The 12,658-nt window shown below is 60.5% G+C and overlaps 1 protein-coding gene across 1 annotated transcript in view; it reads right to left on the bottom strand.

Moving 5' to 3' along the window:
• Positions 1-6,016, bottom strand: part of KCNH2 (potassium voltage-gated channel subfamily H member 2) — a 33,142-nt gene extending 27,126 nt beyond the window's left edge. Inside the window, exons 1-2 of the mRNA XM_060155890.1 lie at positions 5,919-6,016; positions 2,921-3,151 (exon numbers count right to left, since the gene is read on the bottom strand). Of these exons, the coding sequence (XP_060011873.1) occupies positions 2,921-3,151; positions 5,919-5,994 (307 nt within the window). The 5' untranslated portion in view covers positions 5,995-6,016. The remainder of the gene's footprint in view (positions 1-2,920; positions 3,152-5,918) is intronic.
• Between the last annotated feature and the right edge of the window lie 6,642 nt (positions 6,017-12,658).

Here is a 12,658-nt window from a genome sequence, read left to right as displayed (position 1 = left end):
ACCAGCATCACTTCCTGCCGAGGCACGGCCCAGAGCCCCAAGGGGTGCCGCCACTGCCGGCCCCAGGCTGCTGGGCCCTGATTCCAGCTGCACCTTACTCCCAGGCCTGACCTGAAGGAGCACGGACACGGGGCCAGTGAGGGCCTGGCACCTCGCGTCTCTCCCTCCAGCCCACACCCCCCAGTCTGGCCTCCCCACCTCCCAGCAGTCCCAGCAGCTAAATAATGGGGCTGTCTGGCTCCAGGCCCTGAGGCTGCACAGAGCTAGGCTAGAGGCACCGACACAGCACAGCTGTCCACGGTGGTGCCTGCCAGCAAAAGGCCCCGCCTCCTTCCCAGCCACCCACCTCCCTGGGGCTAAAGCCCAGGGACCTGCTCTGCCGTGGCCGGCCCAGGCAAAGACCCTGAGAAAGGCCTGGACAGAAACAAGAGGTGGCATTGGGCTTCCTCACATCTACACCCACACACACACTCACACCCACACACACACACACACACACACACACACACACACACACACTCACTCACACACTCACACACACACTCACTCACACACACTCACACACACACACCGCCCGGGTCAGGCACAGAGATCTGCCCAAGGGACTGAGCAGAGGGAGAGGGAGGGGAGGCAGAGGAAATGTCTGCACCCGAGGCCTCAAGTGCCAGGACAAGTAGCGGCCCACATAACCTGGGGGCCAAGGCCAGCCTGCTGGCCACCAGGAGACACCTGATCCCCATGGAAACTAGGTGAGAGCAGAGAAGGGGGCAGGCCGAGATGGCCGGCATAGGACCTTCTGGGTCACAGCACCATTTGGAGCAGTAACCTGGGGTGGGGAAAGCGCTTGAACTTGGGTGGGAGGCCTGGGTTCTAGTCCCACACTCCCTCCACTGATTCGCTGGTAACTTGACCTCTGCTTCTCAGGTTTTCCATCTGTAATTTGAGTGGGCTGGATTAAGTGATCCCCAAGGTCACCAAGATTCCATGAGAGCACCTCTGCAGAAGGGGTCCCACGGCCATCCTCTCCCAAGGGAGCCAGCCTGGGGCAGGAAGGAGGGAGGGCAGCTCCTCACACACACTCCAGGGAAGACAGAATCACCCAGGCCCCTGCCGCCGAGGGGTCCGGCGGGCACACTATCCCAGAAGTAGAAACGGGCTCAAGGCAGTAACCAACTTGATCCGCATCACAGAATTTCTGGTGTTAGACCTGAACCCAGGACGTGTGTATTCACATTCTTCTCGTGACACCAATGGTTTGCGAACTTTCAAAATAAAAGTGCGCGTAAAGTAACGTGCGGTTTAGAGACATACCTTCAACCATTTTGCCTCCTTTTTAATACATGACAGCAGAGCAGACTGGACAGGGCTCTGATCGGACAGACAGGGTTCCATTCCCAGCTCTGCACTCGCTACGGAAGTTTCTTAATTTTCCTGAACTTCAGTTTCCTCAACCACAAAATGCAGAAAAAAGAGTATCTACCTCCCAGGGTTGTTGTGAAGATTCCATGAGATGATGCAAGTGAAACATTCGGCCCAGTGTCCAGCGCATAGAAGGCACCCACTGATATTAGCTAGTACTAGATAGCCAGGCAGATATAAAAGCACATCTGCTCTGATGAAGGTTCTGGGGGGATATCAGTGAAGAACCAGAAAGGAGGCCCTGCCTTCAGAGTTTGCATCTAATCTCCCAGCCAGAGGCCCATTTGCCGTGAGCAAACCCTCTTCCACAGGTCCCCAGTGACTGTCCCCGACTCTGATTCTGTCCAGGGATCTCACAGCTGGGCACCCCTGCAAAAGCAGGGTCATCAGGGCATGTAATCCTTTGCAGCCAACCCTGAGCATAGCATACAGGGGAGGTTCCAAGGGACAGGGCCAGAGGCACACGGGGGCTGCTGGCTCACTGCCCCCAGGAAGAGACAGAGAGCGCTGTCTACAGCAGGTAAGCTTGCTGTGGGCAGGAACCTCCTCTGTCTTGAGCACTGCTCCGTCTCCAAGACCTTGCTGCACGTGGCTCACGGGGTTCGGTAAATGCTCATCAGATACACCCTGGTGAGCGACAGGGTTTGGGCACCGATGGGCAGCCCTGCGGCACCTTCCAGAGCCCCCTCCCCAGCCTTCTGATACCTGCAGGTCCCCCCAAGCCCTGCGGCACTGCCCTCCCTGAGCAAAGGCCACCCCACCAGGGCAGGGGCGGTGTGGGAGCAGCCCCGCCCATGGCTCTGTTTATCCGCTCGCTGGAAGACAGCGCAGCTGGGCGGGGAGGCGGTGGCTGAGCAGACACCTGGCGCAGGAAGGGGTGGCGGGCGGGGCGCTCAAAAGATGGGACAAAGGGAACTGAGGTTGTGGGGAGAGGCACACACCTCCCGCCAGGTGCAGCTGAAGAGCAGAAGAGAGAGGGGGCAGGAGAGGGGCGGCAGAGAGCCAGCCAGAGTCCTGCAGCCCTTCCCCGCCTCGCCCTCAGCGACGACTCCCCAGACCAGTCAGTCACCTGGCAGAGGCGAGGGTAGCTAGAGGCCTTGTGGGCGGAGGTCGGCGCCCAGCCACCGGCCTGGACTTCCATTACCTCCATCCATGCACGCACCTGCCATCCCGGTGCTGCCGTCAAACTCCAACCCACCTAGCTCAACGTGCCCACATCTGCCCAGGGAGGAAGGAACCAGAGACTCCAGACCACAACCAAGCAGCCCCTTGGGGACCCCGTAAAGCACCCCACCAGAGTGCTCGGGGTAAAGAGAGCCAATACCCAGCCCGCGCCTCCCACCTGGCGCACCCCATAGGTCCCTGCTGAGGTCACGCCCCCCTGCAACAGGCCGGGGCTCCGGCCAATCGCCGGCCGCCCCCACCCCACCGACCCCGACCCCCACCCCCGGCCTTTCGGCCCCGCCCCGCCCCGCCCCGCCCCGCCCCAGCCCGCGCCTACCATCTTTCCGGTAGAAGGCGATCTCCACTTTGCGCTCCTCCGCGCCCAGCAGGGCCTGCGCGATCTGCGCGGCGGCACGGCGCTGCGTGCGCGGCCCGTGCAGGAAGTCGCAGGTGCACGGTCGCTGCATCACCTCGGCCCGCGAGTAGCCGCACAGCTCGCAGAAGCCGTCGTTGCAGTAGATGACAGCGCAGTTCTCCACCCGAGCGTTGGCGATGATGAACTTGCGGCCTGGGGGGCGGGGATAAGCAGGCACGTGAGCGGGACCCCTGCCCCCAGGGTTCCCAGCCCTTCCCCGCCTTCTCTTGTCCTACACAGTTGCCCGCCCGGGGACTCCCCGCCCCAGGAAGCACAGCGGGCCTGGGGTCCCCAGCAGGGGACGAACGCAGCTGTGCCCCGACACAGGTGCTTTGGCCGGCCCGGCCCGGCGGCGCGCCCCCTCCCCCGCCCGGCCCGCGGGCTGGCTGCGTGGCTTCCCCCGGGCGGACAGCCAGCGGCCCGCCGCCCCCTCCGCGCCCGAGGCCGAGGCCAGCCTTGGGCGGGTGTCAGCAACGCGTGTCAGCAGCCGCGGCGGAGGGATAAACACTGGGCCTGGAGAGGGAGCCTGAGAAGGGCCAGAGATGGCGGCCAGCATTCCCTTTGCACCGCTCCGGCTTCTCTTCCTGACCCCCGCTCTCTAGACTGGGGGGCGCTCCCTGGGCACTCCTTACCCCGGGGACCCCTAGGAAATCACTCCCCCAAGTATCTGTGGACCCTGCCAGGTCAGTACTTCCTAGGACTTCTGCGACCCCTCCAAGGGCAGTCAGGAGCTGGGGAGTGGGCGCGTCAAAGAGGACGAGGGAAGAAGTACCACGTGAGCACCTACGATCCTTTCTCTCTTTTAATACTCTGACAACCCCATCGTTATCCTCGTTTTGTAGATGAAGAAACTGAGACTCAGAAGAAGTTCTTGCCCTCGTCTTGCAGCTTGTAAAAGATAGAGCCCGCTTTCGAACCTAGGCCTGGCAGCTGGTGAGGAATAAGCGGGGCACTGGCGGAGGCCCAAGGTCATAGGGAGCAAGGAGAGGGACCTGCAGCTCCAAACCCTGGCAACACCTGGAGCCCAGCCTGGCCTGAGAGAGGGGCCCACTTGTAAACAGACCCATGAAAGCGGCTCTCCAGGGATGTGAGACCTTCCTCAGTTCGGCCCCCTCAAGGGGAGGCCCCAGTGGACCCACTGCAGCTAGACTTGGCTCGTTCCCTCCACACATGCCCCAAGAGCCAGGCTGGTGGGTGAGCAGCAGGCGGGCGGCAGCCCCAGCTTGTGTCAGGAGAGATGCTCTGAGGATAGAGGTTTTTATAAACACAGAAGTTTCCGGCCACTTTGGCCTTTCCTGCTGGGGCTTTGGGTAGCAGTCGGAACGCTGCCCTCCCCCTTCCTAGTGGGCATAGCCCTCGGGCTGCAGCCCTGGGCAATCACATGTGCAAGGCCCAGGCTGCTGCACCAGGATCTGGCCTCGTCCTGCCTTCCCCTCCCTTACCCTGGCCTCCAGGAAATTACTTTTTTGAAGTTGGGTCATCTTTAGGTCAGTTCCCCAGGCCCCCCAGAACTCTCAGGCAGCCATCAGCCCCACAGGCAGGGCTCCCGGTCACAGGAAAAGACTCCTGACTGGGCCCGAGGCGGTCCCTCGTAGCAGCCACATACCAGCCACGTACGCACCATCTTCAGAGAGGAAAAACCACCTGGGCCCCGCTCCCAGGCCTGGAGAGGAGAGTGAGTTTCTTCGAAGGCAGGCCCCACCCCTGCCACCCCCCCACCACCCCGCCTCCTTCCCTGAGCTCCTAGAATAAGCGAGACAGAAGGGACCTGAAAGGCCCCTCTGGCCGCCCCCTCCTTCCCAGATTCGGAAGAGAGTCACTCAAGGTCACGCAGCAGTCAGTGGCAAGGTGGGGCCAGAGGCAGGCCCCCAACCTCCAGCCTACAGAGCCTCCCCGAGCCTGTGGGAGTGAAAGCCCCGGCCTCACTGCCCTCCACCACCGCAGTCTCCTCCCCCTCAGGATCACCCTGTTCCTCTGCTTCAGACAATGCTGCCCAGCGCACTGACCCCTCCCTTCCCCCACCACGGTCACAAGCACACGTTGTCCTGTGCTCACAGGGTCATGGGCAAGGAATGTCACCCCCTCCCAGAGCCCTTGGCAGTCACACCCACCAGGGCACATGCAGCCTTGGGGACAAACATGCATGCCAGGAGGGTGCAAATACCCACACACAGAACATTCACCTAGCCCGGGACACTTCTGGAAGGCTCCCCTACCAGGCCAGCATTAGGGCTGCTGTAGTCCCCATAAAGGGGCTCAGGACAGGAAAAGCAACAACATAGGGTCATCGCCTGGAGACTGTTAGGCCCCCAAAGGCCAGCTTCAGCCCTGGCTCCCTCTCACCCCAGGGCCCACAGTTCCCAGCCTTGTCAAAGATACCTCCCCACCGCCCGTGCAGGGTCAAAGGCATGGATGACACACAGACACCCCACACACACCAAAGAGCGTGTTAGGCACTGACCCTACATACTTGGCTTTCAGTCTCCGGCAACACAGTCTGGACGGGCACATGCACGGTACTCTTCGGGGCCCACAGTTTGGGCCAGATACATTCTCCCCTTCTTGCGTCCACACAGCCCCATTCACACATCCAGGCACCCAGAGTTAAGGATACCTGCACACTCCCATCCCACCTCCCTTCCCTGCACACTCAGGTTGTCACATACACACACTCCCCGATCCCGGAAACCTAAGCTGAGCTTCCTGCTGCGCTCCCCAACACCAGGCCCCTTGGCCCCAAGCCCACGGCACCCAGCACCAAGCCTTGACCCCGCGACCCCTGGCCAGCGCCTTGGGGTCACCAGCCCCCGTAGACTCACTAGCAGGACGCACACGGCCCGGGCACGCCCCCCCATTCACACTCTGGAGAGCTCGGCCCGCCCCCAGAGCCCCCTCCCCGCCGGCCCCCTCCCCCACTCACTCTGGCCCTCAAACTTGCGGATGATGGTGTCCAGGAAGGTGTTCTGCGGCGCGACGTGGCCCCTCCGCACCGGCATCCTGAGCCCATGGGCGGGCCGGGCGGACCCCCACCCACCCCGGCCCGGCCCGGCCCAACACAGGCTTCCGGTGGCCCGGCCCGGCCGTGGTCCCCGCACCCCGCGGCCAGGCAGAGCACGGGCGGGGCCCGGACTGGGGTGCGGGCGCGGGGTCTCCGCTCGGCGCCGGCTCCGGACCGTGGGCCCGGCCTGGAGCTGCCTGAGCTCGGGCCGCCCGGCCGCCCGCACACCTGTCTGCCGGCCCCAGCCGAGCCGCGGGCCCCCCTCCGCCGCGTCTCCGCGCTGCGCTCCGCCTGCCCGAGCGCCGGGCTCCCGGCTCCCGCCCGCTGCGCCGACAGCCGCTCCGGCGCCAGCGGCTGGGGCTGCGCCTGCTGCTCGGCCCGGCCGCGGAAGGGTTAACGCGGCGCGCGCCCCTCGGGCTCCGGCCCCCGCCTCCCGGCTCCCTCCCGCCCGCCGCGCGCCCGCAGCGCCGCCCTCTCCCCCCACACAAGCCGCGCGCCCGCCCTTCCCATTGGCTGAGCCGAGCCGAGGGCTCCCCCGACCCCAGCCCCTCGCTCAGCCCAGGAGCCCCCGGGACTCGCGCGCCCCAAGAGGGGGAAGGGGCCCTTAGGTAGGGGAACCGTGAGGACAGGTGCGACGGCCGGCTTTGAGGCGGCCAAGGAGGAGCCTGGGGATTCCGCCCCCGCCCCGCCTCCCCCCCCTCCCCGCTGGAAGGACCGAGGGACCTGACTTGAAGGGAGAGGGCCGGTCCTTTATGCCCTGGTCCCCCACCGCGCCGAGCACGGGCTCCTACACACAGCTTGCGCTCAGTGCCCGCTGCAGGTGACACGGGCGAGGCCTGGGCCCTGGGAAGACGAGCCCAGGGTCAGGGGAGACCCGAGAAATGTGAAGGGCAAGACAATCTGGGGGCCTAAGGCCACCGAGATTTGAAATAAGGGTGGGTGAGATTTAGGAGGGGCACGCACCCAGAGCAGGGGCGCCCGCCACCCAACGCGCGCGCACGCACACAGAGCCCTCCCTGGGGTTACTCCAGGCCCTTCTGCCCAGAGCGGGACATTGTGACAGGAGTTTCAGCCTCCTAGCCTCGGGATCAAAGAGAGGCCTCTGAACGCGAGGTTCCAGCCTGGGGATCCCCTTGTGCGAACGGCCCGCCCTCCCTCTGCTGCGCGGGGCCAGCGGTGCAGGCCCAATCGGCGGACTCGGGGCCCTGCGGCGCTGCGGCGGCCCAGCCCCTCGGAAAACCCTGGCCTAGCCGCAGGCCCCTCCCCGCGGCCGGCTGGCTCACTCCAGCTACAGCTCCCTTATTTAGGCAAGGAGGCCTGAGGATGCTCAAGGGCAGGCAGGGTGTCTGCCTGCCGCCTGCCCACCGCCTGCCTGGGTCTGACTGAGGGTCTCCGGGGCACAGTGTCCCCGGCCTGAGCAGCCAGGCGGGGCCTCAGGACGGCCAGGGCCGGCAGGCGAGTGTTGACAGCTGAGCTGGCCGGTGGGGCGTAGTCGGCAACTGAGCTGCCCCCCGCGGGTCCCCTCCCCTGCAGCCCAGATCAGAGACGGGCCAGATGGATGGGGCCATGTGGGGGCCCCTGAGGGTTTGCAGCTGCCTCTGTCCTTGGAGCAAGGGGGTGGGTCTTGTCACCGGGGAGAACCATCCTGGGATGCAGGGTGGGGGGGAGGGGAGGAACAAAGGGCAGAGAAGGAAGCAGAGTCTGGCAAGAGAAAGGCCCAGGGGAACAGGTCTTGGTGAGACCACCCTACCCAGACTTTCACCTTCCACCCAGGAGCAAAAAGAGCCAAACCCGGGGCCAGATGGGGCGACTGGCCAGCAGATGACACCCCTTTTTAATTTGCTGGTGGGTGGGCAGTGACTCAGGGAGGCAGCCAGTGGGAGAGAAGGGGGTGGTTCCACCAGCTGATGCTAAAAAAGACCAGAGGCTCTTATCTGTACAGTCATCCCCTCGGCCCGCTCCACCTCCGGCAGCTTCCTCACTCACACTTCAAGATGCCCCAGGCCTTCTGTGGCACAGACTCCCCTTCCCCTGTGACCTGGCACCAGGCACATCACCCGTCTGGGTACTGCGAGGAACCTAGTTGATGACTGGTCCAGCTCCTCCCCCGCCCCGGGACCACCCCCTGGATGCTGCTTTGACTGCACTAAGTCCAGCGTGATTAACCTACGACTGGGGTGTCTTCCCCTCCAGGTCAAGGGATTGAGAGAGTGAGAAGGGGCCTGCAGTGAGAATGGGCATGGGAAGAGAGGCAGTAGAGAGGGGCATCTCATCTAGCCTGGCCAGCTGTCCACACTGAGGTTCCCATGTTCCCAGGACAGGCCTCTGCTCTTATCCCTCGGGGGGATGAAGGAATCAGAGGGACCACTGATCCTCCCAACAGAGAGGAGACTGGACACAGAGTAGCCCTCGTCCTGTGTATTCCCTCCCTCTCTCTCTCTCTCTCTCTCTCTCTCTCTCTCACACACACACACACACACACACACACACGCACACACGCGCACACACCTCAGAAGTCAGAGCTGAATGCAGATCTCCGCCTTCCTGGAGGCTGAGGAGAGAGCCTGAAGGAAGCCTCACGGAGCCCCTCCCACAGCCAAGCCTGGGACAAGCAAGAGAGACTGTGAGATGGGGATGAGCTCCCCCAAAGGCATCCTTCGTGGGGCCACAGGTACCAGCCCCCAAGAGGTAACGGGCAACAGAGGAGCTGATAGAGAAGCCTCCCTGCCACCCCCTCCCCACCTCCACTAACCTCAGATCCCTCAGAGAGAGGAAAGTGCTCAACCTTAATACCCGAGCCGCCAGAACCCGCCCCGGCCCCGCTGGGGCTCAGTGAGCCATTTGCAGGAATCAGTCCTAGGAAGAGCTACCCCCACCCGGCCTGTGATGTGACTGTGCTGAGGCAGCGGGAGGCTGTACCAACTGTGAGACCCAGAGGCACTTCCCAGCTCCTAGAAAGAGACAGTTTGGGGAGAAAAGCCTTTGGAAAACATCCCGCCCACCCCACTCTCCACTCCTGTTCAGTGTGAGGTATCCTGTCCTGGGAAGTGAAAAGGGATTGAAGCCTGACCCTGCCGGTGTACCCCCAAGGGACGGGCCAGGCAAGATGCAGCCAGAATGGGACCCAAGAGAGCAAGTGACAATCACAGGGGGCCAGGAAGCAGTCCCAGGTAGGTGGGCGCAGGAAAGGCAGCTCATGGAATGGCTCCTCAGAAACCCACGGGGAAGAACGCGGGGCCGCCCCCCGCTGTGCCAGGGGAGGCTTAGCCAGCACAGCGGGCCTGTGAGAAGGAAGATGTTCTCAGAAATGAGCCGGGGTTGGAGGAGAGGAAGATCAAAGAAACAGGATGTTTCCCCTCCGGAAGTGGGTGCTCAGGGCTTGCTGAGAAGAAGAGAAGGGACGGAGGGGGGGGACCCACCACAAAGCCCTGGCCAGGAGCCAGAGCTCTGTCCATTCGTGGCCACCTGCAGCTCCACGTGCAGTGATCGTGTCAACTCCCAGCCACAGGCAAGGGCTTCTCCCACCCACCTGATACCCTCCACTGATGGGGCTTTTCCCCTGCCGTGGTAATATCCAAAGAAGCAAGTAAGGCACCGGAGAACACCTAACTTTCAATTCTGGTTCTGCTACTAGTCGCATCTACAGATGTTTACTGGGGGCCTCATATGTACTGGGCCCTCTGCGAGATGCTGTGAGGGACAGGAGGGACGAGCCAGGGCCCCTCCTCCAGGGGTTCACAGAACACTGAAGCTCGGGAGAGGTGGTGTGCAGACAGAAGCTGTGCCATCTGAGGTAAGCGCCGTGGGAGTGCGAGGAGGCGTTGATTAGTTTCCGCTGGAGGAGTCGGGGCGGGGGGCGGCCTTGTGAGGGGACAAGGTTTCAGAGCGAAGGTCCTTGAAGGTTGAGGTGGGACAGGGCAGAAGCACTGCAGGGGCGGGGACAACATGAACAAAGGCATAGAGAGCAGAGGATGGAGATCAGATCTGGGGACAAAACAGTTTGGTGTGGTGGCGGTGGGTGACAGGCTGGAACCATGAGCAGAGGGCTGAGGAGTGCGGGTTTTCTTCTGTGTGCGAAGGAGCAGTGGCGGCAGCTGACATGTATTGTCCTTGAATATAGAAGTCATGTCTGTCTTTGCACAGATCCTAGCATATGGTCAGTGTCTAATAAAGGTCTGTTGAATTAATGAAATGTGCATGATAGTTTGGAGAGACTGAGGCAGATATAAGGTGTTTCAATCATCCCAACCCTCAACGACTTAAATCAATGACAGCATTTATTTTGCCCATGGGTCTGCCATTTGGGCCGGTTCCACCAGGACCTCACTTGTGTCTGTTCCACTCAGCTTGGGACTGAAAGGCTCATTCACTCACATTTGGTGTCTGATGCTGGCTGTCAGCTGGGCTCTCAGGACCGGGGCCAGAATGCCTACATGAAGCCTCTCCTCGTGGCTGCCTGGCTTCCTCACAGCGTGGTGGCTGGGTTCCAAGGGCAAGTGTCCCAAGAGAGGTCCAGGCAGCAGCTGTACCACCTTTAATAACAACCTACAAAGTCACACAAAATAACTTCTGCCGTAATCATGGCCCATCAGATTCAACGAGAGGAACATAGACTCCTACTTCTCAATGGAAGAGTGTCACTGACGTAAGAAAAGCATGTGCAATGTGATCTACTGGCGTGAGCACCTTGGAAAAATATAATCGGCTACGTGAAGCTGTGCAGTAGTCCAGGGAGAGATGCGGGAGACGTGAACGAGGTCAGAGGTGATGGAAAAGGGCCCGTTTGTTGGGTCATTGTAGGAGGATCGCTCAATCTCACTTTCCTTACCTGTAAAATGAGGAGACCAAACAAGCTGATCTCTGAGATCCCTTCCAGTCCCAACAGTGAGTGATTCTTTAATTCTACACAACCACATCCTCCACCCATCAGCCGACTCTCCATTTTCCCTCAATACCCGCCTCCACCTCCACCTCCTACCTTTGTTCTCTGATCGAGGTGCCCTTGAGGCCAGTGGTTACTCCACAGATAGGACCCTGGTCCATCCTACCTGTTTATTTCAGACTAAAAATAAGTGGAGTGGGAGACACCTTAAGGGCAGGTGAGAAGACCAACAGACCCATCCATCTTCCACTCCACCTTGCCGTGTGCTCCTCACTGGAGGGTCTCTTGAAAACAGACAGACATACAGCACGGACTCCACCACAATCTAACTGGGGAGAGAGAACCAATGGGCATGAAGTGTCATGAAAACGATCTGGTGTGACACTGTGCTGTTGACAGTATGTGCAAGGGAGTCCAGAGGAGGGAGGGCTCTGAGTGGGCGGGGGAAGCCAGGAGGGCTTCCTGGGAATACTGGGCCCTCCTGGATTGTAAGAGTTTTCTCAGGCACAGAGGAAAGGAGTGAACGTCTTCATAAAACGAGATCCCATAGGAGTCAGGTGTTGAGTTCTCACATCCATCTACTTACCCCCAAATGACAAAGAGGAGGGGCCAGTTTAAGTTTACTCTGCCTGAGAGCTTAACAGCCATCTGTCCCTTTGATTTAAGGGTGGGGCTCAGCCTTCTCAGACACAAGAAGGGACTTAAGCGAGGCTCCAAAACGCGGCAAGTAGCAGAAGCTCCGGAATTATTATATAGGTGCTGATGGGGAGGGACAACCTGATTAAAAGCGGGGGGGGGGGGAGACTAGGGCACTCGTCTGGAGGCTGAATTTTTCATATATTCTTTAAAAATAAGTATTTACAAAGCACCTACTATGTACCTGACACTGTTGGAGGATATAGTTGTGGTGGGTGGTGGTTGTTAAAAAATGCCCTCAGTTTGCAGCACAAGTGCACGGTTTTGACGTAGATTGGGGGGTTATTTTAGAGTGTCTTTGAGAGGCTGAAAAAAATTAAGGAGCAAACCACGCTTTGGTGCCACTCCGCCAGGGAAGCTGGCCCGGCAGGAGATCCCAAGCGCTCTTGGCTGCCCAGGAGCTCTGTCTCTGTCCAAGGTGCTGAAAGCCCTTCATGCCAGGCTCAGCAGAGAACGAGGGAGGGCAGCTCAGGGGACCAAGACTGGGGCTCTCCTCCAGACACAGTGAATTAGACAGTCACCCCAAACCATGGAAATGCTTCTGGAACTGGACAGCAGCTCCAGGAGGAAGCATCTGGTGAAGCAAGAGCTGGCTTTGCCAGTCGGTGCTGGGAAGCCTGAAGTCTCTCTTCCAAACGTCCAGAAGGTGCCTCCCTTCCTCACCTCCATACAAGTCATCAAGGAAAAAATATGAATCCTCCTCTGACCTTTACGCCTGCACCTCTCTCCCTTGAAGGCTTCTGTTGCTTTATGAAATATTAGAGCCAGAAAGAAACACTTTCATATTTTAGGTGAGAAAACAGATTCGGACCAGTACAGGCCCTTCCTCAAGGTTGTGCTACAAGTGAGAAACAGAAGCAGGTCCCCCAGTTCTCAGTCAAGTGGTTTCCCCATCACGTACACCAGGCCCGGTCAGGGATCATATGCCACATATAAAAAGAGCTAAAAGAAATTGAGAATTCAAGATTGTGTGTGTGTGCGTGTGTGTGTGTGTGTGTGTGTGTGTGTGTGAGAGAGAGAGAGAGAGAGAGAGAGAGAGTGAGAGAGAGAGAGAGAGAGAGAGAGAGAGAGAAGATACAAGACC

The sequence above is a fragment of the Lagenorhynchus albirostris genome, chromosome 8, assembly GCF_949774975.1.
Source record: "Lagenorhynchus albirostris chromosome 8, mLagAlb1.1, whole genome shotgun sequence".
In the NCBI taxonomy this organism is placed as follows: Eukaryota; Metazoa; Chordata; class Mammalia; order Artiodactyla; family Delphinidae; genus Lagenorhynchus; species Lagenorhynchus albirostris.
Note: the sequence above shows the minus strand (reverse complement) of the source record. Positions and strands in the feature narration are given on the sequence as shown.